General features: G+C 36.4%; 1 protein-coding gene and 1 non-coding gene across 6 annotated transcripts in view; both read left to right on the forward strand.

Moving 5' to 3' along the window:
* The window catches only part of PIK3CA (phosphatidylinositol-4,5-bisphosphate 3-kinase catalytic subunit alpha), a 92,836-nt gene that overhangs the window by 34,001 nt on the left and 32,819 nt on the right, over positions 1-26,016 (forward strand). For 3 of the 5 annotated variants that reach the window (XM_086395087.1, XM_086395124.1, XM_086395113.1), the window contains exons 2-4: positions 21,432-21,859; positions 22,356-22,565; positions 24,120-24,370. In XM_086395087.1, coding sequence (XP_086251213.1) covers positions 21,508-21,859; positions 22,356-22,565; positions 24,120-24,370 — 813 coding nt within the window. In that variant the 5' untranslated portion in view covers positions 21,432-21,507. Of the gene's footprint in view, positions 1-7,013; positions 7,059-11,679; positions 11,729-21,431; positions 21,860-22,355; positions 22,566-24,119; positions 24,371-26,016 lie in introns of those variants that run through there. The other 2 variants (XM_086395102.1, XM_086395094.1) reach the window with 2 other exon arrangements.
* Positions 5,322-5,451, forward strand: LOC147379578 (small nucleolar RNA SNORA20). The gene has a single exon (XR_015135400.1). It is a non-coding gene; the product is annotated as a small nucleolar RNA SNORA20 (small nucleolar RNA).

A 26,016-nucleotide genomic window follows, 5' to 3' on the forward strand; every position in this document is an offset into this window, starting at 1 on the left:
TCATTATCCACTAGATATCAGCTACCCACTAGAATAGCTAAGATTAAAAACTGATACTACTAAATATTTACGGGTATGTAGAGCAGCTGGAACTCTCTTTTATTGCTGGTGGGAATGCAAAGTGATCAACTACTTTGGAGAACTAGTAGGCCATTTCTTATAAGGTTAAACATAACATTTACCTCCTGTGTCAGGAGTTCACTAAGACCGGGTTCAGTGGTTTTTGCTTAGAGGACTCACAGGACTCAACATGTATCATACGCGTTGCTGTAATTTATTATAGCAAAGGATGCAGAGCTCAGTCAGCAAATGAAAAAGGTACATGGGGAGAAATTCAGGGGAGAGCAGGTAAAGCTTACAAGGGACCTCTCTCAGTGGAGTCATGCAAGGTACATTAATTTCCCCAGTGAAGAGTTGTGACAACACTGAAGTGTATCCAACCAGGAAAGCTTGTTAGAGATTCAGTGCACAGGTATAGCCTTAGAGGTTCATCCTGCTGCCCAGCACATACCCAAATTCCAGACGGAAAGCAGGTTATTAGATGCAAACCATATTGTTTCCATAAACAGCTCAGACACAGTGAGCCACTCTTAACCAGTTAGGGGTTGAGAATAATCCTCTCAGTATCTAAGATCCACTTTCCCAGATGCTAACTACGGGCCAGCTTTGTAAGCAGGCTTTTTTAGGGATAAACAGTCTTGTAGAACCCAGCATTTCACTTTTAAGTATTTACCAAGAGAAATAAAAGTATATGTCCACTAAAACAAAAACAATAAAAACCGATGTAAAAATGTTCATAGCCAAAATTGGAAAAAGCTCGTATATTTAACAACTAGAGAATGAACAAACTAGTTGTAGTATATTTTGGAGTACTACTTGGTGACTTAAAAGAAGTGTCTAGTGATACATTAACAGCGTGTCTAAATCTCAGAAATAATATGTTAAGTGAAAGAAGCCAAATACAAAAGAGTATATACTGTGTGATTCAATTTATATGAAGAACCGGAAATACTAATCTGTAATTAGATTAGTAATTAATTGATTAAAAATCAAAATGTGGTTGGGACAGAGAGAGAAGTTAATTGGAAAAGAGCATGAGGGGATTTTCTGGGGTTATAGAAATAGTCAATATCTTGTGTGGTGTTTACATAGATATAAAATGTTAAAAATCATCAAACTTAACATTTAAGATATAAGCAGTTCCTTGTATGTTAGTTATAATTCAGTTTAGGCTTCCCTGGTGGCTCAGTGGTAAGGAATCTGCCTGCCAATGCAGGAGAATAGAGTTTGACCCCTGAGTCAGGAAGATCCCCTGGAAAAGGAAACCGGATCCCCTGGAGATGGCAACCCACTACAGTATTCTTGCCTGGAGAACATCATGGACAGAGGAGCCTGGTGAGCTGCAGTCCATGGTGTCAAGAAAGAGTCAGTCACGACTTAGTGGCTAAACAACAATATAATTCAATTTTAAATGTAATTACTGGGGAACACTGAACAATAGTTAAATGGAGATACATACTTGTATAGGAAGATTATTTTGTAAAAATGTCAGTACTGTCTAAGCATAAATTGAGTATTGATAATCAAAATATGACCAATTTTTGCTTTGAACTTTTTTTTGAACTTAACAAAATGATTCTCAAATTCATTTGGAATTGAAAGCCAAGTTTAATGAGACTGTGTGGAACTAGAAAGAAGGCATTGTGTTGAATTTAAGGAATAATTGAAATGGCAATAAATAGACACAGAAGAAAGATCCTGGACTTTATTTACAAATGCAAAGAAAACGAAAGAGATTGATCCAGTAAGGTTAGAGTTTGAAGGGTGGTTAGAGAGTGGGAGAGTTAGAGGCAGAGCATTGTTGTAATGATTTGTGAGACTTTGAGTTTGAGCTGTATCTGTAGATACTAGGGATTCATCATATTATTGTAACAGTAATTGCATGATTAGATGTGTTTTAGGTAGCTCGTGACACTGGGTAATGAATTGGGGAGGGGAGAAATCAAATAGTGTATGCTTTCAGGGCTTTTTGCCTTAGTTCCTGCTGCCCACTTAACCTGCTGTGCCCACTGTACCTGTCAGACATTCTTTTCATTTCATCTTAGGAAAAGCACTTGCTTATGAATGCTCATTGAAATTATAAATAAGTCATTGTTCCATGTGAAAACGCTTTAGGACCTAATAGTGATAGAAAAAAAAATCCCACGGACAGAGGAGCCTGGCTGGCTACAGTCCATGGGGTCTCAAAGAGTCAGAGCGACTGAGTACACACAGTGACAGAGAAGATGGCCAGAAAAACACAAAAGATGGGTTTAAGGACAGTTTAGTGGGTGGAAGTGGCATCATGCAAGAAACATCTCCAAAGTTTGTAACCTTGGAGATTGATAGACTGGTAATGTCATGAAAAGTCCCCACATTTGCATAGTAAGCTGAGCAAGAGTTACCAATGAAAGAAGCAAATAAAGAGACCAGAATAATATCACAGAAAGATTATTTTGACTTTTTATTGGGGAAATTTGGGGAGAAAACTTTAAATCGTTTATAATATTAGTAGCTTCTTAACTTTGTAATTTTTATCTTCTAATTTTGAAGGTATTTAAAAATAAAATGTAACGCATGAACCTGGGAACTTTTTGACAATTACCATTGTAGAAATAGCCACTTTTAGAGTGTTTTCATACTGTCTTGTAGTAACTTTGGAATTGATAGTGAGATCTGTTACAGAGTTTCTCCAGATAGATAGGTCAGATAGTGAGAGAGGTAGAGGATGTATGAGTGAGCGCCTGAGTGTATGTGTCTTTTTTGTCCTGGGAAATGACATCCTGACAGGACAGAAGAACAAAAGAACAGTATTGAAAATAGCTAGAGTAAAGGTTGTTTTTTTCTGTCACCACACAGCAGATATGGAGAATAGCAGAAGCAGACAGATGGACAGTTATGCTAGTTTTGGAGTGTTCTAGTAGAGAAAAGAAACTTTCTGTTCCTTTTATTTAGAAATTGAATTTCTAGGCTAACTTACTAGTTTCAGTAATAAGTTTCATATTCTGACCAAAGAAACATTATTTTTTTTACCCTGGGGATAATGACTCATGCTCTTCTCAGAATTTTGCTTTTGTGGAAACTGAAGTGCAGTCATAAATATAGCACTGTTATTTGGATCTTAGTGCTAATGATACTGTTGTGAGTAGACCAGTGATGGGTAAGAACACTAGTGTTGTAAGGTCAGTTGTAAGAAAGGAACCACAGACAGGCTTTAATTAGCTGATTCCTAGAGATATAAAAGTATTTAGATTTTTTTGTAAAAACTGATAAGATAGTTACTGTGATTTTGTTGATTGTGCTATACAAATAGAACACATAAGTACTTCATTGTTTTGAGGACTTCGTGACAGACAAGTAAATTTCTGACTTCCAGTAGTGACAGTGGAGAGATTTTAAAGAATTTTTTTTCTGTGCATTTTTTCATATACCACTCAAAATTCGTATGAGACTATCAAGTTATAATCATATAGACCATAAAGTAACTCTCCAATAATAGAGATTCTTAGTGTTGCTGGAGATGACTCTTGAGAATCCCCTGGACAGCAAGGAGATCAAACCAGTCAGTCCTAAAGGAAATTAGTCCTGAATATTCAATGGAATGACTGATGCTGAATCTGATGCTCTAATACTTTGGCTACCTGATGCAAAGAGCCGACTCATTGGAAAAGACCCTGATGCTGGAAAAAATTGAGGGCACAAGAAGGGAGCAACAGAGGATCAGATGGTTGGATGGCATCACTGATTCATTGGACATGAGTTTGAGCACACTACGGGAGATACTGAAAGACAGGGAAGTCTGGGTAGATGCAGTCCATGGGGTCACAAAGAGTTGGACATGACTTAGCAATTGCCAAATTCAGACTTAAAATGAAGAAAGTAGGGAAAACCACTAGACCATTCAGGTATGACCTAAATCAAATCCCTTACAATTATACAATGGAAGTGAGAAATAGATTCAAGGGATTAGATCTGAGTGCCTGATGAACAGAGTGCCTGATGAACTGTGGACGGAGGTTCGTGATGACAGGGATCAAGACCATCCTCAAGAAAAAGAAATGCAAAGAAGCAAAATGGCTGTCTGAGGAGGCCTTGCAAAAAGCTGTGAAAAGAAGAGACGCAAAAAGCAAAGGAGAAAAGGAAAGATATACCCATTTGAATGCAGAGTTCCAAAGAATATCAAGGAGAGTTAAGAAAGCCTTCCTTAGTGATCAATGTAAAGAAATAGAGGGAAACAATAGAATGGGAAAGACTAGAGATCTCCTCAAGAAAATTAGATACCAAGGGAATATTTCATGCAAAGATGGACTCAATAAAGGACAGAAATGGTATGGACCTAACAGAAGCAGAAGATACTAAGAAGAGGTGGCAAGAATACACAGAAGAACTATACAAAAAAGATCTTCATGACCCAGATAATCATGATGGTGTGATCACTGACCTAGAGCCAGACATCGTGGAATGTGAAGTCAAGTGGGCCTTAGGAAGCATCACTATGAACAAAGCTAGTGGAGGCTATGGAATCCCAGTTGAGCTATTTCAAATCCTGAAAGATGATGATATGAAAGTGCTGCCCTCAATATGCCAGCAAATTTGGGGAACTCTGCAGTGGCAACAGGACTGGAAAAGGTCAGTTTTCATTCCAATCCCGAAGAAAGGCAATGCCAAAGAATGCTGAAACTACTGCACAGTTGCACTCATCTCACATGCTGGTAAAGTAATGCTCAAGATTCTCCAAGCCAGGCTTCAATAATATGTGAACTGTGAACTTCCAGATAGATGTTCAAGCTGGTTTTAGAAAAGGCAGAGGAACCAGAGATCAAATTGCCAACATCCACTGGATCATCAAAAAAGCAAGAGAGTTCCAGAAAAACATCTATTTCTGCTTATTGACTATGCCAAAGCCTTTGACTGTGTGGATCACAATAAACTGTGGAAAATTCTGAAAGAGATGGGAATACCAGACCACCTGACCTGCCTCTTGAGAAATCTGTATGCAGGTCAGGAAGCAACAGTTAGAACTGGACATGGAACAACAGACTGGTTCCAAATAGGAAAAGGAGTACATCAAGGCTGTATGTTGTCACCCTGTTTATTTAACTTATATGCAGAGTACATCATGAGAAACGCTGGTCTGGAAGAAGCACGATCTGGAATCAAGAGTGCAGGGAGAAATGTCTAACCTCAGATATGCAGATGACACCACCCTTATGGCAGAAAGTGAAGAAGAACTAAAGAGCCTCTTGATGAAAGTGAAAGAGGAGAGTGAAAAAGTTGGCTTACTTCCCATTTATTTGCTGCTATAGTCCTTCCGTGATATGAGCAGGTATATGCATGGGATAAAACAATACTGGGCCCTTGTAAATGGAGGTAAAGTTGCCATTTCATCTCTTCTCCATGGTCTAGACATTGCTTCCCTGTCTAAATGTCCTGTGTAAGTAGAAGTGAATTTCTTCATGGAGTTACTACTGTTGAATTGATATAAGACTGTTGCTGTTGTTTTATATAGCACTAAGGGTCGTACCTCTGCATTGGTCATCTTACATGGGGCAGAAGATTTCATGTGTGATGAGATGGAGTGCTCCTTACACGATGCCCTTTGTATGGTGAAGAGAGTTTTGGAGTCAAAGTCTGTGGTCCCAGGTTGGGGTGCTGTATAGGCAGCCCTTTGTATTTACCTTGAGAACTACGCGACCAGCGTGGGCTCCCGGGAACAACTTGCTATTGTGGAGTTTGCAAGATCTCTTCTTGTTATTCCTAATACTCTGGCAGTTAATGCTGCCCAAGACTCCACAGATCTGGTTGCAAAATTAAGAGCTTTTCATAATGAGGCTCAGATTAACCCAGAACGAAAAAATCTAAAATGGATTGGTCTTGACTTGGTCAATGGTAAACTCTGTGACAACAAACAAGCAGGGGTGTTTGAACCAACCATAGTTAAGTGCTTGAAATTTGCAACTGAACCTGCAATTACCATTCTTCGAATTGATGATCTTATTAAATTAACACCCAGAAAGCAAAGATGATAAGCATGGAGGTTATGAAGATGCTGTTCACTCTGGAGCCCTTGATGACTGATCTGTTTTATTTATAACAACATTAGATGCAGCTTGCTTGTATCTCAAATATTACACATTAAAGTGCAACAGGTGCCGGAAAAAAAAAATTGGCTTAAAGTTCAACATTCAGAAAATTAAGATCATGGCATCTGGTCCCATCACTTCATGGCAAATAGATTCGGAAACAGTGACAGAATTTATTTTGGGGGTGGGGGGGCTCCAAAATCACTGCAGATGGTGACTGCAGCCATGAAATTAAAAGATACTTGCTCCTTGGAAGAAAAGTTATGACCAACCTAGACAACATATTAAAAAGCAGAGACATTACTTTGCCAACAAAGGTCCGTCTAGTCAGGGCTATGGTTTTTTCCAGTAATCATGCATGGATGTGAGAGTGGACTATAAAGAAAGCTCAGTGTAGAACAATTGATGCTTTTGAACTGTGGTTTTGGAGAAGACTCTTGAGAGTCCCTTGGACTCCAAGGAGATCCAACAAGTCCATCCTGAAGGAAATCAGTCCTGAATATTCATTGGAAAGACTGATGTTGGAGCTGAAACTTGAATACTTTGGCCACCTGATGCGAAGAACTGACTTAATTTGAAAAGACCCTGATGTTGGGAAAGATTGAAGGTAGGAGAAGGGGACGACAGAGGATGAGATGGTTGGATGGCATCACTGATTCAGTGGACATGAGTTTGAGTAAACTCCGGGAGTCGGTGATGGACAGGAAAGCCTGGTGTGCTGCAGTCCATGGGGTTGCAAAGAGTCGGGCATGACTGAGCGACTGAATTGAACTAAACTGAACTAGCAACTGAACAACAACAAGATGAAGTTAAAGTTTATGTTCCAGTTTAACCTTAATCTTGCAGTTTAAGAAATAGAGGTTTAAATATGCTATTTATGTTCTATAATAGATGCTGTTGTGCTGAATTTTCACCACATCAGGATTCTCCATCAAGGTATCCATTCTTCTAATAATTGTTATTGGGCACATACACATAAGTCTCTGTTGATATCTCCTATAGTGGCTCTCTTTAACCTAGGAACTTTCCCTTATCTCTCCACAGTAAACTTTGCAGTCATTCCTTTTCTTGAGATAATAGTACTCCCTAGTGAAGTTTTAGAATTTTAGCTAAGTTCCCTTTTTCAAACTTTCTTTTATCTCCCTCTGTGCATTTATTTTAATTTCAGCAAAATTAACTAATGAATCATAATGTGCGAAGCAGTTGTTTGATAATAATTTAATGACTTATGTTAAATAGTCAGTTTTAAAGGTTTTGTCAGTTGAAACAGATTTTAAAAGTGCTTTAAATTTTGAATTATATGGTAATTTATTGTTTTAACTTTATGTGTCAGGCAGTTGACTGGTGACATACTAAGCAGCAATGAATAAAATGGAAATATTCTTCTTACTGATCCCTTATGTTGCCGTTTATACACAGTCACACCCACTTCAGTTTGTCATTCTCATTGCTCTCGTTTTAAAGTACAGTAACTATGATTTCCCAGGTACTTGAAACATTGTACTGTATCAAGTATAAATGAATAGTAAATGTTTGAAAGAGCAAAGTGAAACACATCTACTAATATAATCCATCATTAAATGGACTCTAAGATATCTTACCTATATGGTGTTGGCTGAAAAATCGAGTTTTTAAAAAACAAATCTGTGCTTACATGACTCCACATTGTTGTTGCTGTCATTCGTAGGACTACTTGTCTTTACATCTTGACCAGGGGATGCTTGTGCTGAAATTAAGCTGCCTTCTCTCTGATTGCACACTGGAAGATCTGTATTCCTTTGCTTGCCAGACAGCTCTCCTGCATTACTCCAAATCTTTTTTTAGTGAAGTAGCCTTTATACTAGAGAGCAAATACTTCAGTATCTGATAAATTACTACTAACTTGGTTAATAATTGCTTGCAGGGGAGTTTCTCTGCGTTACTAGTGTAATACTAAAGTATTCTGTTATTGCCAGAAAATGGACCAGATGGCAAGCAGTTACACCAGAGTATAGTATTATTGTTTGGTCTTTAACATTGAAAAAGGACACTTTTAAAATCAAGTTTCTACTGTATTTCATGTCTTCCATCCAGTGTTGTAGCATTCCTCTTGAACTGTACTGTTATCTGTAGATAGATTTGGGTAGTATTCACTAAACAAATAATACCTATCTTACTTTTTTTAGAGTTTAGTTTGAAGAAAATGGAACATATTTGCAAGTAGCTCTCTCTGGATATATTTGATTAAGTTTGGTAAAATGAGAGACTTTTTGTTTTGGCCAATAAATTTGGCATGTGGAATAAGCAGATTAAAAATAGACATTATATGATCATCTTAAGTGAAATTTAATGAAATAGAAGTCAGTGCCCTTTGCATTCTATGCTCTGTATCTATTTGTAAGAATGCCAGTAATATATCAATAAGTATGGTATAAAAGTAAGAATGCTTGAAGAGATTGTAGTAGTGGCCTCCAAGAAAGGTAATCAGTTCAAGGACAAAGGGTGGGATGTGATATTGGGACAAAAGGATAATAGCTAGCATAGATAAATAGCTAGACAAAAATGGCAGGGACCTGTGTATTGATATGACAACCAAGATTATGCAGTACATCTTCAGTCAGATTTTCCCAGTGTAATCTAAATCAAATCTAAATTAAAAACTAAAATATGTTTTCATGACACTGTATTGTACTGATGCTTAATTTTGTAATACAAACATTGGGGAGTATGCCTTGAGATGAATGAAGCTAAAGGTAAGGTCTTCCTAGTATTTTTAGTAAAAGTTCATTAAATTATACCTATTTCCACAGAATATATGCTAAAATTAGAATGACAGCCGAAGACTAGTTCTGGTCCCTGTGTAAGATTGATACACATATGCAAGAAGTACTCCATAGTTTTATGTTAATGTTTTTATTTGATTGACTTACCAGCAGGCCCTTTTCCTTCCATAAAGGAAATTGGCAGAGTCCATTTGTACTTTCTCCTTAGCCTGTGAGTACTAGCAGAATCGCCACCATGATCGTTGCAGTGCATGCTAGACCTTGTCATTTGATTTTGAAAATAGTCCTTGCAACAGCCAGTTATAGCAATGATATATAAATATATGCTTTGTTCGTCATTTGTGCATGGTAGTATATGAGAACAGACACAGATACCATAGCTGAAGTTTTATGACACTGCATAAAACTCAGGAGATTGAGAAATCCATTGGAAACTGTAGACCATGATAAAGCTTTATGATTGGCCACTCATTCTCTCTTGTAGATAAGTTTGGGCTTGTGACAGATAGTATAAATCTGTAAAATTTGAATAAATTTTGAGTTGACCAAAAATGAAAATAATGCTGTGCAGAGATTTTCAATGAGATATATCTGGAAGCATTTAGGTGAATATATTGTATGCTAATATCCCCAGTCAAAATTGCTAGCTCCATCTTTATTGGATCAAACTAGAGTGAGAATTTACTATTTGGGGATTTAGGTTTCTCTCTCTCTCTCTCTTTCTCTGTGGACACAAAGAGCTTCCCTGGTGGCTCAGACAATAAAGAATCTGCCTGCTGTTCATTCTTGATAAAGAGAAGAAAAGACAAAGAGGAACAGTGTGAAGCAGATGTTTTCCAGAAGTTCATCCATCCTCACCCGTAGTAGCAGGAGAACTTGAAAGACTGTTGAGATATTTAAAGCTATGGAAAGTCTTGTGAAGGCATTATGCTAAACCAGAGAGAAACAAAAATGAAAGAGGAAAAGCCAGTTGATAAACTTTAAAAAGAGAAGTTCTCATTCCTGATGACTTATGGAAACATCTTGCCTTCAGCTTATTACAGGTCTTTAAAAAGAATCAAGTCAACACTAGAAGACACATTGCTAGTGTTACCTTTTACTAGATGTTTTAATTTGATTAAGATGTTTACTCAGGACATCCTTAAACTCTTTACTGAATTTCTCTGGATGGGCCCTGGATGATGTACTCTTGTCTCTTCAAAAGACTATATCCGAGTCCTGGATAGGTGTTAGCTTCATTAGAATAATAAAGAGTGAAGTTATTTTTGGTAAAGCACCCAGGCTTTTGAGAGGAAAATGGCCCTTTTATACTTTTCGAAGTGAACCCATCAATCAGGAAAGGAATGGTATGTAGTTAGCATCATCATCCAAATAACGCCAAGTAATAAACAGATTGTCTTCCTTAAATATATGGGACGTGAATCTCATTTGAAAAGGGAAATTAGAGTCTGTGGCCATACCACCCTGAATGTGTCTGATCTCAGCTGAAAAGGGAAATTAAAAAGTACTGTGAGCCCCATTTTTTGGTTATCATCAGTAGTAAGTTTGGTTATAAACTTTGACTTGGTGTAAAAGATTAAACTTTTAGGACCTTTTCTCTTCATCTTTCATGGGCTAAAATTTTTGCTTCATAGAAAATTGCAGTAACATTTCTAGAACCCCTCCATATTTTGCATTTTCTTATAGTGGGTCATGCTTCCTTACTGGGCTGGTCTCTTCACTGATCTCATATTGGTTGAATTTTCATGGAGGCATTCGTGCATGATTAGGCTTCTATTTTCACTGTTGTGTTGGAGTATACTCTAAACCCTTAAATGCAGATATAGCTGTCAAACTTAAGTATCATAGAGCTGTTTCTCTCTTTATATAAAAGATACTACTTTTTAGCCATTTTTCAAGGAAAGTATCTTTTTTTCTCATTAAAAAAAAAATCACCCTGTATATTGTACCAAATTTCCTTTAAATATTGCTTCTGTGAACTAAATAGGATCTTAATAAATGTTCATGAGCTGTATTGTTGGGTTTTAACCCAAAGGATCACCATCATCCCTGCTTATTTCCAGTCAATTCAGATATGATTAAAAGGCATTTATTTTAGCATGAAGAGAAATTTGATAGTATAGTCTATTTCATTCCTCTTCAAAAAGCCAAAAATATTTGTTATCATGAGTTGCATTTTTATTTCTATTATTCATTGCAATTTTCCCCTTTTCTTTAAATAAGAAAACCAATATAATTTCATGTATAAACTTAAAGAAGTAGATTTTACAAATAATGTATAGTATAATTCTAAAATAACAGTTTTTTCTATCTCCATCTGCTTTTTTAGAATAATCTCTTGTGTTTTGTCATTGTTGGAATGTGTCAGATGACCATTTGATGCTTATGCTCTGCTGAGAGTGTACAGACTGAGTTAAACAGATACAGGCTTCATCCTTTAGGGGTTTCATGTTTGAATAAGAATACAGAGACAAATATAAAGATGAGGACAGAGACATCTGTTCAGATACCAAATATATCAATAAAATTATTCTGCATCAAAAAATATTTTTTAAAATATCTATCATCTTCTTACACTAGACCTGCAACAATAAAGTTCTGTCCCTTTCTGGATATGGCATTGATAGCACTGATCTTATAGATAAAAGAGAGGGAAACTTTATTGAATTTTTATGTTCTAAGCACTATGCTAAGGATTTTTTAACATGTATTATCTTATTATTTAATTATTACAACATCACTATGAGGTAGTAACCTCTTTTTTTTTTTTTTTCACTTGGTGCTAATAAGGAACTGCCCAAAATTTCCTGAGGAAGTCTTAGTAATTGCAGAGTTCTCCATAAGGTCAGTAATGCTGAGGGTGTTGGAGTAGTGATCTGAACCAAAGCAAAACCTTCAGTTTAGACCATTTCTGCTCTGCTGTTAAAACAGCATATATGTTCTCTTTGCTACTAAATACTGAATAATAGCATAATTGAAAAAATGTGGAGGTTTCTAAAATGTTTCTGGTCCCTTCGTTCCTCATTTGCTACAGGTGTTAAGATGTTAAGGCTCCAGTCACAGTTAGATTCTCTTTGTGGAACGGTTAGCTTTGCTCTTCCCTTTGGGCAGGAGGAGGCACCCCTAATGCTGTCCACCTGTTTTACCAGTGCTTGCTGTTAGTCACAAGGTAGCCTGGTTAATAAAGAGGAATCAAAGAATTAGAATTTACTGTTTTCTACAACTAGAAAAACAAGGCAAACTATTAATGTATTTTTTATTTGAAGTATTAGTCATTCTTGTAGTTCTACATTTCAGAATCGTAATTTAACCACATACGGCTATCTTCATCTGAAAAGTAAGTGGGATTTATAGAGTTACCTGATTTGCAGTTTACTTCTGACTGCCTGCTGCTTGTTTTATGTGAAGCTATGATAATCTGTTTTGACTTCATCACAAAGATAAGAAAAATATTTCCTGGAAAGCTACGTCACTATGGAATCATTTGTCCTATTAAACTGTGTGTTACTATGAAACATCTCTTATTGTATTTTCCACATTGTTTAAGTATGTTTACTTCATAATCTTGTCCTTCTGATTTTCACCTCTGTTAGTTAATATTTAGTTCCTTTTAAGCTTAAATTTTAAGCAATTTTAATTTATCCTGTCACACTAAAATTTGAATTTTTGTAAGTTCAGATTAGGGAAATTAGTACTATATTTTGAGATTTGTTATGTTTTCTTCATTTACCTGTATAAAATTTGAAAATTCATAATTCAATAATCTGAGATCAAATTCATAGATTTCAAGATTTATTAATCTGTATTTCACCTTATTAATGCCTTTTATGCCTCTCACACTGGATTCTTTTAACCACTTTAAAGTTCTTGTTCATTTTTATTGATAATCAGAAGTCTATATCAGTATAGATATTCTTGACCTAGATGATGTCATTATTTTAAAAATCCATTAGCAAAACCCTTCCTAAACCTGTTTGTGGACCTTATGTTAGGGAATGATTATCTTATATAATGGACTTCCCTGGTAGCTCAATCAGTAAGGAATTCGCCTGCAGTGTGGGAGACCTAGGTTCGATCCCAGGAAGACCTGGGATCTTCCCCTGGATTGGGAAGATCCCCTGGAGAAGGAAACAGATACCCACTCCAGTATTCTGGCCTGAAGAATTCTCTGGTAGCCCAGACAGTGAAAAATATGCCTGCAATGTAGGAGACCTGGGTTCAATCCCTGGGTTGGGAAGATACCCTGAAGAAGGGCATGGCAACCCATTCCAATATTCTGTCCTGGAAAATCCCCATGGACAGAGGAGCCTGGCAGGCTGCAGTCCATGGGGTCACAGAGTCGGACACGACTGAGCAACTAAGCACATCTTATATAATGCATTAAACCTCTGAAATGTAGTGTTAAAACACCTTTTTTATAGCACTACACATTTAATAGTGAAAATGAATTGCATTCTCTTCTAAAGGAATTTAAATTTTCTATATCCTGGTCATGAGAACTTGATTTTCCAACCTGATTTTCTCTTAATCACTAAAAGAATGTTAGATCTGTTTTCTCATGATCTGCATATAAAGGTCAATGAAGGATAGCCCTTTGAAAGAAATGGATTATGTGCATCCTTCCAGAGCTAGTGTATATTACAGCTGTGCCTTTGGACTCACTTCAACAACAGTTCAGTGACTCTTAGAGGAAGAGAATTTTAGAGGCCCTAACTGGGACTCAGAATAATTGTACTAAAAGACACTTACTTCCCATGCCTGCATAACCTCTGCAGTGAAATGTTTAAAATTATTCTTCTTATCCCTCAAATCCAATTGGTCTCTCAGTGCTTTTGATTTTCCTTTACAAGGTATCTTCATCTGTCTCTTTTTTGCTTTTTACTAATTGCTACCACTTTTTTGTTCAGGCCCTTGTTACATTTTCCTTGGGATAATTTCAACATATTAGTTTTCCTGCTTACTCATTTATGCTCTAGGATTATAGTGGCCCAAATAAAAACCCTATCCTGGAAAAGTTCACAGTCTTATCAGGAAGTCTAACGTGGATGTAGATAATTTTAATAATAACATATTAAGGTACAATTACAGAAATACATGTAAGAAGCTGACTAACATTAAGAAAGGAAGTAGTTAACTCTGGAAGTAAATATTAAAGAGAGTAATCAGACCATGGAATTATTGAGATTTTGGTCATGTTTCTGTAGCAAGTGTAGAGGCAAATTTTTGCTCTCTTGTTCTAAATAAAGATTCATTTATAATTTTTTTAAAACAGAAGAGCATAAAATTTCCAGTTTATGAGCAAATAGATGCAGCTGAGATGCAACTTTGGCAACTGAGTTAGCCACAAAACTAATGTTTCTCTATTGACTTATCTGAGAATGGGGTGAAAAATATCTTGTCAGTATATGTCTAAGTAGATACACATTTGTTAATGTGTTAGTTAAATCAGATAACATGTTAAATCTATCAGTTATAAAAAATGTAAAACCTTTGGTCACTCAGCATTTATGAAGCTTCTGTATTTGTGGGACATGTATATATATCTATAAAATACAAGGTGCCTGTTGTAGCAAATTGTGGCTGTGTGGGCTTCTCAGGTGGCTCGGTGGTAAAGAATCCACCTGCCAAATTAGAGCCACAGGAGATGTGGGTTCAGTCCCTGGGTTGACAAGATTCCCTGAAGAAGGAAATGGCAACCCACTCCAGTATTGTTGCCTGGGAAATCCCATGGGCAGAGGAGCCTGGCAGGCCACAATCCAGGGACTTACAAAGAATCAGACACAACTGAGCGACCAAGCACACGTAAGGTGATTAAGCTACAGTAGAGTCAGTATAGATATCCCCTAAATTTTCAAGTGTATACTTCAAGATAGCTTTCTTTTTTTTTTTAACTTTTTATTTTGTATTGGGGTATAGACGGTTAACAATGTTGTGATAGTTTCAGGTGAACAGCAGAGGGACTCAGCCAACATATACATGTATCCATTCTCCCCCAAACCCTTCTCCTATCCAGGCTGACCACAGCATTGAATAGAGTTCCATATACAGTGGATCCTTGTTGGTTATCCATTTAAAGTATAACAGTGTGTACATGTCCATTCCAAAGTCCCTAACTGTCTCTTCCCACTGACAAGCAGAATTTTGTTCTTGAAGTCTGTCTCTTTCAGTTTTGTAAGTTCATTTGTATCATTTCTTTTTCAATTCCACGTATAAGAGATGTCACACAGTATTTCTCCTTCTCTGACTTAACTTCACTCAGTATGACATTCTCTCGGTCTGTCCATCTTGCTGCGAATGGCATTATTTCATTCTTTTTTTTATTTTTTTTTTATTTTTAAACTTTACATAATTGTATTAGTTTTGCCAAATATCAAAATGAATCCACCACAGGTATACATGTGTTCCCCATCCTGAATCCTCCACCCCCCTCCCTCCCCATACCATCTCTCTGGGTCGTCCCAGTGCACTAGCCCCAAGCATCCAGTATCGTGCATCAAACCTGGACTGGCAACTCGTTTCATACATGATATTTTACATGTTTCAATGTCATTCTCCCAATATTTCATTCTTTTTAATGTCTGAGTGATATTCCATTGTACATATGTACCACATCTTCTTTATCCATTTCTCTGTCGATGGACATTTAGGTTGCTTCCATGCCTTGGCTATCGGCTGGTGTTAACAGTGCTGCAATGAACATTGGGGTGCATGTATCCTTTTATATCATGCTTTTCTCTGGATATATGCCCAGGAGTGGGATTGCAGGGTCATATGGTAGCTCTCTCTCTAGTTTCTTAAGGAACCTCTATACTGTTCTACAAAATGACTCTACCAACAAAAATAGCTTCCTTATTTTTAGTGATTTTCTGATGCAGATGTAACATTGATATTTTAGAAATAAATAATTTTTAGACATACTTCTGAAATTAAAATTTAAAATATATAAGATATGCTTTATATATATTTTAAGTTAGAAAGTCTCTGCTATCTTAGCCAGTGTATATAGACTTATAATCCACAGTTAACAGTTATCTGTACTCTGCCTTACAATATTGACTGTAGAGGATTGTACTAGATGTTAGTTGCTGCATTTCGAGGTGAATATTATCAAAGAATACATCCAGTGATGGCAAAGAAGACAACAAGCTATCTCACTTGAATTATGGTTAAAGGAATTGGGGTTAAAAGAACTAGGGAAAATTTTTAGTCTTTGTCAATATGTGAAGAGATAGAAGGCAGACTATTGGAATAAAGAAGTGTAAAAATAACAACCTTTAGGAATAACTTTAGAGGTGCTTCACAAAAACTTCTATATCAGATAGGTGAGCACCCAACACTGAAAATTGCTACTGAACTTTAATTAGGTGACTTATAAGGTACTTTAGTGTTTTAAGATTTTAACTTGACTGGCTTAACATTTGGAGAAAGAAATGGCAACCCGCTCCAGTACTCTTGCCTGGAGAATCCCATGGAGGGAAGAGCCTGGTAGGCTACAGTCCACGGGGTCGCAAAGAATCGGACATAACATTAATCTCTTTGTTTTCAAAATATTTAGATTGAAAGTGTGGGATTGAGGTTGCAAAGGCAGAGTTGGGATGACTTATTAGCCAGTGTATATTTAGAAAATTCTCTAGTTGATATCAAGTAATTCTGACATGTTTTCAGAGGTAGCAGACTTTTTCTGTAAAAGGCCAGATAGTAAATATTTTAGATTTTGCAGGCCACATGGTCTCTGTAGCACCTGCTCAACTCTACTGTTTTTGTGTAAAAGCATCATTGATGGTACATAAACATGGTTTCTTGGCTGTGTTTCAGTTGAACTTTATTTAAAAAAAGCAGGTGGTTAGCTGGGTTTAGCCTGTGGGCCATAGTTGGACAACTCTTGCCTTAATTGATAAAATCTGGAAATACCATTCTAATATAAATGGAGAAAGGCTTTCAGTTAAGGAGTTAAAAACCAAATTGTCAAAATGTCATTGTCTTTTTGGCTGGAAGAGTGCACGTCTGGTGTTCCAAATACTGAATTGCCCATTGAATTAAGAAACGTTTTGCTATAAAAGTCAAGGGACAATGGAGAGTCTGAGACTGTTTTCTGTTGTTCATTTCTGCTGCATATTTTGTCCTTAAAGGTGTGTTTTTACACTTTGGTTTACTGTTTATTTGATTATATCATTTATTTGAAAACAAAACTTTTAAGAAACCTGAATTTAAAAATCATGAAAAAATGTCATGGTATTCTTTTGTTCAAAATACTTAGAGACTCCCTTTTACTTAGAGTATACTACATAGAATTCAAACCCCTTCACTTGGAGCCTGTCCTCTTTTCTTGTGCCCCTGTGTGTCTCTCAGTCTCTTCATTATCACATATCCTGCCTATCCCCATGCATTTCATACTCAAGTAGTAAAAAAAGTCAAACTTGTATTGCTGGTAAAGGCTGCATTGTTTTCATGGTCTTTGCACATACACTTTTATACCTGTCTAAAACTCCCTTTTCACCTATCTGCCCCAGGTCCAAGCCACTTCTCTGCAAAATCCCTATTAATCTGTAATGCTGTACATAAACTTCCCTGGTGCCTTCCCTAGCCTCCTCAGGCAGTTGGAGATTTCTTGTGACTTTTCCAAAGTTCCTCTTCTGCCATATAACAATTTTCCATTGTTAAAGTTGTTCCTGGGTCTTGTTTTTCCCCAACAAACTCAACAACCAAAGAGAAAGCATGTATTTACCATTGTTTTCATACTATTTAACGTAGAACCTGGCACAAACAAGTATTTCTCCAAAAAGGGTGATTAAGCCAGGGATTCCTTACACCTAAGCTGTAAATAGCCATACTAATTAAATAGGGATACACGGGGTCTGGGGAACAAGCCACAGTTGCAAAAATCCCAGCATCTGAGCCACTCGATACTGTTCGAAATTCGTCTTTGAGTCTTGCAGTTCCGGTTCTGCCTTCAGACTTCAGCACTTGACTCTGGTACTGCTTTGTGAAGCTGAAACTCCTTGTTTACTTGCCCCCCTCTGTAAAAGAACCCAGTCCTCTTATTCCTATCACTAACTGATGCCATTCTTGAATAATTCGTAAAAACTTGAAAAGATACGATGGGTATACTTGACAGGTTTGTTAACTATATTTAACATTTTTTGAGTGCTTACAGTGTGCCAGTCTCTTTGCTTATGTGGTATTCATATATTACCTCATTGATACCATGGTCTGATGAAGTGTATGCTATTATCCCAACTTAACAAATTGGGGCAGGGGGCCAGGGTGGTGGTGGTGGTGGTGATATAAGGTTTGGTGAGATGAATTGAACTGCTTAAGGCCATACAACTATTAACTAAGGCAGACAGAATCTGAATCCAGTGTAACTTCATAGCCTGTTCTTTTATTCACCATTATTCACCACCAGTGAATATTCCTGCCATAACTGTATGGTTATAATGTGTACTTTGAAATCATGTAGACCTGGATTCAAAATATTTAATATTTACTGGTGGCAAATAACTTTACTTCTCTGACCCTCAGTTTTCTCATATGTAAAATGTTTATTACTTATCCCAAAAGGGTATTGCATGCATAAGTGTAAGATATCTACTAAATAGTGAGTGTTAGCTCCATTTGTCTCTTCTACACTTCTTGTGAAGTAGTAGAGTACTGGGGTACAAGGACAAATAAGAAAGTTAGCTTCCTCTCCCTCCTGTAGAGTACTACCAGTGTGGACCAGTGCCTGCTTTCCAGGATCTCCCAGTATTTTATGGCTATGATCACATTTATTCTCTTAATGAGAAGGGTGTGTCTCAAGTATTTCATAGTTGTTAATTGCCCATAAATATACTAAAGTAGAATAAGGATTAGAATCAGTGATCTCTTGGGTACTAGACTTCTCTTTCGCTAATTCTTAGGAAACATATGGGACTTTGGGAGTTGTTATTTATTATATAAAATAGTTGCCCTCATGATTCCATAACATAGACCTGTTAGTGCCATTCAACAAAGAAAACTGTAAACACAGCTGCTGCTTTGGTATGGTTTGTGGTTTGGTTTTGTTTTTATTTGAACTTTTTTCTGCAGGCAGATCATCACTTAAAAGTAATCATTTGGCATTTCTCCTTGCATTCTTCAAATTTTTTTGTGTGTTTTTTAAAAGCATAGCCTAACTCATTTCTATAATTATGCTCTCAGATTGATCCATCTGTTTTTTTTACTAGCCAATGAATTTTCTTTTAAAAGTATAGAGAATAGGATAATTATATTTTAAATCCTATAACCTCAGTGAGTCTCTTATAAATTTGAAGAAGATGTTTTCAAGTATTAGAAAAAAATTGTACATTCCTTATTGTCTTTCAACTGATCTCTGTATTTCCAGAGGTAGGGAGGGGGCTTGAAATTCCTGCCAATTTATTCCTCATCTCCTTCTTCATGTGTTAAACTCTGAAGCATACCATAAACACTTGTTTGCAACTGAGAATGGGTACTGCAAAAACATCTAATCAAAATAGATCCTATTGCTCTCTCTAGGTTTCATAGGCTGTGTGGAGAAAGAGGAATTGTAGGGGGCAAATGGAGATGTAGTAAGACAGTTAGGCCTTTGCAGTGGTCCACATAAGAAATAGTAGTGGACTGACCCAAGACATTAAGAAATTCAAGGTACAGAATTACACAATTTGTTGATGAATTAGATACTGGCTTGTACGCAATAAAGGAGTCAAAGACAGTTTCTGGATTAAGTATATCCTGCTCTTCACCTCTTTCTCACTGTGTGTGTTCCACTCCTGCTTATCCTTAAAGAATTTAGTTTAAATGTTACCTTCTATGGAAAACTGCCTCATTCCAACTTCCATTAAGTTAGGTGACCACTGTATGTGCTTTTATAAGCACCTGGTACTTCTTCATGAGAGGTTTTTTTTTTTTTTCCTCCCTGTTTTATACGTGTCAGTTTTGTACCCCACACCAGCATGCACATAACCTTCACACTCTCGATGTTGTCTTGTGAGGGCAGAGGCCATGCCTGTCTTATTCATCATCATATTCCCGGTACCTAACATGGTCCTGGGGACAGCACCAATACATTGTTGGTGAATAGGGTCATTTATAGCTATTGTCTATAGTGCCTGATAGAGTAATTGAATACAGTTAAGTTGTCTGGGGTTTTTTGAATCATTTCTCTGGCTTAACTTTTATTTCTTTTTTATTTTCTTAATATCTCTGACCTTATTTTTTTTCTTATAGTTTTATAGTTTAGCTTACTGAATAACAAATATAAACCACAGTAAAGAATATGCCTGCAATGCGGGAGACCCAGGTTTGATCCCTGAGTTGCAAAGATGCTCTGGAGAAGGGAATGGCAACCCACTCCAGTATTCTTGCCTAGAGCATCCCATGGACAGAGGAGCCTGGCAGGCTCCAGTTTATGGGGTTGCAAAAAGTTGGACACGACTGAGCGACTAACACTACTACTTTTTGGTAAAAGGGATGGATCATTGCAAATTAACCATCCTATCTCAAAGAAAATGCATTGATGACACTTTTATTATACTGAATATATAACTAAATTATACTTAAAGACAGAATCATCAAAGGTATCACTTAGACAATAATCAATACAAAAAAAGGAAATTACAAAGATTTTTCTTTCTTAAGAAAGAAAAAAATACTAAACTGTGTAAATTCTAATTACCACAGAGTAGAGGTAGTAGTGTAAAAGGAAAAGGATTTGACTTCTCTAGCCTTTACTTTACTCATCTTTAAAATAAAAACAGTGGTGGTGGTTTAGTTGCTAAGTCATGTCTGACTCTTGCAACCCCTTGGACTGTAGCCTGCCCGGCTCCTCTGTCCATGGGATTTTCCAGGCAAGAGTGCTGGAGTGGGTTGCCATTTCATTATTCTTGCCTAAAAGCCTTTACTTTACTCATCTTTAAGAACAGTGGAACCATGGTCTAAAAGGTCCTTTCCAGGCCAAATTCTGTTGTTCCATAAAATAGAAAGGAATGATATATAATGGGAATTTTGGTTTCAATTGCAGCTTACTATTTATTCTCTCCATAGCTCCAGCTCTGTCTTGATAAGATCTGACCTTAAAAATCCATTCAAATAAGAATTTTTTATTGAATGAATTTATTAAATGTGATTAAATGCAAGTAATTGTTTTTTCTAATTTCTGGTTTGCAATCAATTCTTTTAGCCTGTGCTTAGTCGCTCAGTTGCGTCTGACTCTTTGCAACCCCATGGACTGTAGCCCACCAGGCTCTTCTGTCTATGGGAATTCTCCAGGCAAGAACACTGGAGTGGGTTTCCATGTCCTCCTCCAGGGCATCTTCCCAAACCAGGGATTGAACTCAGGTCTCTTCTGCATTGCAGGCAGATTCTTTACTGTCTGGGCTACCAGGAAAGCCATCTTTTAGCCTAATTAGGAACAATAATATAAGATGAACTATAATTACTTACTCTAATCATTTCAAACTACAGAAAATGAAATTTTACATTTAGTAATGCCATATGTGTATTCTTTGATGGTTCCTCCTTTAACATACTTTTTCTTTCTTTGATTTAGATTTCTGCTTTGGGACAGTTACACCTCTAATTCCTTAAAGTACTTTTATATGTAAAACTTGTAAAGGATCAGAACAATGCCTCCAAGACCATCATCAGGTGAACTGTGGGGCATCCACTTGATGCCCCCAAGAATCCTAGTAGAATGTTTACTACCAAATGGGATGATAGTGACTTTAGAATGCCTCCGTGAGGCTACGTTAATAACGATAAAGCATGAACTATTTAAAGAAGCAAGAAAATACCCTCTCCATCAACTTCTTCAAGATGAATCTTCTTACATTTTCGTAAGTGTTACCCAAGAAGCAGAAAGGGAAGAATTTTTTGATGAAACAAGACGACTTTGTGACCTTCGGCTTTTTCAACCCTTTTTAAAAGTAATTGAACCAGTAGGCAACCGTGAAGAAAAGATCCTCAATCGAGAAATTGGTATGATAAAATTTTGAAATGGCATTGTCATCCCATTCTAAATGCAAATAACTATGAAGCTTAACTGTTTTCTCATTAATAAAATATTTTGTCTGAACTGGTTAAATAGATTTCAATCATTACAATTCTAAAGTATTTTTTGACTGTTAGGCTAAGGGACTATTTTTAACACCTTGGTATTATTCTGTAAAGTTTTCTTTAAGAAGTATCATATGAGGGAATGAGGGATGATTTATATTTGTTATATCCCAGTTTTGTTTTCTAAAAAATAATTGATAATGAATAAATGTTTGCTACTTTTGCTCCAAATTACTGAGCCTATCATATTTTATATATTAAACATATTTGAGATTTTGTCAATTCTTACTATATGAATTCATCAAAAATTTTATTAACACAGAAAATTCTTTATTGTGATCGTCCATATCTACCAAATTCCTTGTTTATAACAAGCATGGTCTTACTGTGTGTTTAACAGAATGTTATATCCTTTAAGGTTTTGCTATCGGCATGCCAGTGTGTGAATTCGATATGGTTAAAGATCCAGAAGTACAGGACTTCCGAAGAAATATTCTCAATGTTTGTAAAGAAGCTGTGGATCTTAGGGATCTTAATTCACCTCATAGTAGAGCAATGTATGTTTATCCTCCAAATGTAGAATCTTCACCAGAACTGCCAAAGCACATATATAATAAATTGGATAAAGGTAAGAAAATTACTTATCTACCATAAATGGCCACTGTAATGAAAACTTCTATCTGTACCTATATCATTATACAGTCTTTTTGCCCTAGCTAGATGATAAGCTTCTTGAAGTCAGGGACTGCTTGTACTGACAAGATATAATTGACTGCCAAGTACACAACTTGTATGCAATAAGTATTGATTGGGTGAATGAATATGTGCATGTGGTGCTGATCCCTTGGTGAATTGTCTTAGAATAAAACTGAAAAGAAAATGTTGAATTTCAAATTCACTGTTAACAGAATTACAGCTAATTATATTTTTACAAATAAAAACAACTATAAATAGAAATATTTTATGAAATTATGGTGAAAGTTAACACATTCTTACTATATACAAAGAAAAAGTAAATGTTAGATGCAGTGTTTAACTCTGATCATAATGAGTGATAATAATGACTTGACTACTGACAGTATATCAGTTTCTAGAATTAAGTGAACATGAGAGTATTTAAACTGCATTGTTTTAGAAATGAAAATATCATGTATCAGATAAATATTTGTGCTTTTCAAGGTAACAAAGTGAAGTTTTTAATGGAAAGTTATAGAATAGGTTTACTTATTAAACATAGTATTCTGTCAGTAGAATAAATTAAGGCATCTTATTATTATTTCAGCCATATTATTCTAAGTAGTTTAATGATTATATAACATAAGATCTTCATTTAAAATTCATTTCTACATTAGCATAGTTTTAATCTTTTCATTTTCATCTTCTTTTTCTTGATCCCCTAGCTTTACACTTCATTAATCTTAAAGGAAAAAAATAGAAAATTTATTTTCTTCCCCTTCGCTCCCGCATCTTTTCTCATTCTGATTCAACATCTCTCTTTAAGTCTCCATGGTTCTTCCCCATAGTTACGAGGCACACTTGTACTTAAAGTACTGTTGAACCTTTGATGCCATCATGAATCACTCTTCAGAGGGGTTGTATGTATGAAGTATGTCATGCAGTTTAGAATGGAAATTAGTTTGGTCTCAGATACTTGCAACACACAGTAGTCACGGTTTTGTGTGCTTGCCTTAAAACATGAGGCTGGGGCAATGGTTTGTCAGCCCTATCAGATTTGAAGATTTGCTCTGTCTACCTGACATTTACCTGTATTTAATTATGGTTGATTATAAGTCATTTCCGGAGAAGGCAGTGGCACCCCACTCCAGTACTCTTGCCTGTAAAATCCCATGGACGGAGGACCCTGGTGGGCCACAGTCCTTGGGGTCGCTAAGAGTCGGACACGACTGAGCGACTTCACTTTCACTTTTCACTTTCATGCATTGGAGAAGGAAATGGCAACCCACTCCAGTGTTCTTGCCTGGAGAATCCCAGGGACGGGGGAGCCTGGTGGGCTGCCGTCTCTGGGGTCGCACAGAGTCGGACACGACTGAAGCAACTTAGCAGCAGCATAAGTCATTTCTCTTTGTGGTTAAAGTAATGGTACTGCATACTTTTTGAAACTTGTCTCTTGAAAAATGAAATATATGTGGTGATTTCATTTAATGTTATTTTTCTATTTTAGGGCAAATAATAGTGGTGATTTGGGTAATAGTTTCTCCAAATAATGACAAACAGAAATATACTCTGAAAATCAACCATGACTGTGTGCCAGAACAAGTAATTGCTGAAGCAATCAGGAAAAAAACTCGAAGTATGTTGCTATCATCTGAACAACTAAAACTCTGTGTTTTAGAATATCAGGGCAAGTATATTTTAAAAGTGTGTGGATGTGATGAATACTTCCTAGAAAAATATCCTCTGAGTCAGTATAAGGTGAGTAACAAGTTTTAAAGATATTAATTTTAAGTTTAAAAGGTAATAACATTGGGAACTGGTACCTGTATTTAGGATGCAGTTTTTGAAAATTTAATTTTTTTTGGCCACACTACTTGGCTTCCAGAATCTTAGTTCCTTGACCAGGAATTGAGCTCTGGTTTTGGCAGTGAAAACGCCAAGTCCTAATTACTAGACTGCCAGGGAATTCCCAAAACTAAATAATTAGTATTAGTAAATAGCATTAATAAGTTTATTTTTTTACACTATATTTAGTTTGAGAGACTGATGAATTTGAGAGGACCAGTGCTATTCTTTTAGATTTTATATGATTAATATTTGGGGACCTGACTACATGTATATGGGTAAGCTGAGTAACAGTTTACAGTTGTAACAATAGTTATGTCATTATTCAGATACAAACATTTGATGACGATTTAATTGTGCCATGAGGTAAGATATAATAATGTTTCAGGTGTTTTACAAAAAATGCATTATGTGCTTTTTCTGGATACCCCCAGTTCTATAGTGGAAATACTTTTATAGCCAATAGAAATTTTAAATAACATGAAACTTGCCCAAAAGGCTTTTCATGTGCCATACTTTTCAAAAAAGGGCTTGTTGTATTTGAATACGCGGTGTTAGCAATAAAGTAAATGTTCTTTGTCAAAAAAAAAAAATTGGCAGTTATATTAACACCCAAATTGACTCTACGGACGTGAGTCCGAATGAACTCTGGGAGTTGGTGATGGACAGGGAGGCCTGGCGTGCTGCGATTCATGGGGTTGCAAAGAGTCGGACACGACTGAGTGACTGAACTGAACTGAACTGAACTGAATGATTTTTATCCCTTTCCAAACAGTGGCACTAGAAGGAATTAAATATTTCAAAATCCATGATCTACAGTTAATTAAGATGCACTGTTAATACTTCTCTACTCTATTTTTCTATTCATTAAATAAGTACCTATAAGAAGCAACCATATTTGTACCAAGCATATGTCAAGTACTGATTTACAGTACCTAGTAAGACATGGTTTTGGCTTTTAGTTTGCTTACATTCTACTAGGGCTTATGGGTAAGGAGGTAGATTTTTGTAATATGTGTACAGTAGTGCTATGTGTATATGTGCTTAGTCGCTCAGTTGTGTCCAACTCTGTGTGACCCCATGGACTGTAACGCCCCCAGGCTCCTCTGTCCATGGAATTTCCCAGGCAGGAATACTGGAGCGAGTTTTCATTTCCTTCTCCAGGGGATCTTCCAAACCTGGGGATCGAACCTGTGTCTCCTGCATTGGCAGGCCAATTCTTCACCTATTGAGTGATTAGGGGTATACAGTAGCATTTATATTAAAAATCTGTATCCTGATTATCATTTTAAAGTTCAAACCAATGCATTTTAATATTTTTTAAAACATATTTCATAATTATTAGTCTCCTTTCTTTGTGTGTGTGTGTGTGTGTGTGTGATTTTTTTTTAAGAAATGTTTCTCAAGAAATGTTGGGACGAAAGAACAAGTGGGCAGCAGCTCTTGGATTTTACATCAGTATGACTTAATACATTGAATGACACAGACTTTCTAAATATGTTGCTTTTTCCTTTAACAAGTACAGTGTTTTCATAATGAGTATGTCCTGATCCTTATTT

This window comes from Bos grunniens, chromosome 1 (genome assembly GCF_055505025.1).
Source record: "Bos grunniens cultivar Pamir isolate PY7600 chromosome 1, Bosgru_T2T1.0, whole genome shotgun sequence".
NCBI classification, from domain to species: Eukaryota; Metazoa; Chordata; class Mammalia; order Artiodactyla; family Bovidae; genus Bos; species Bos grunniens.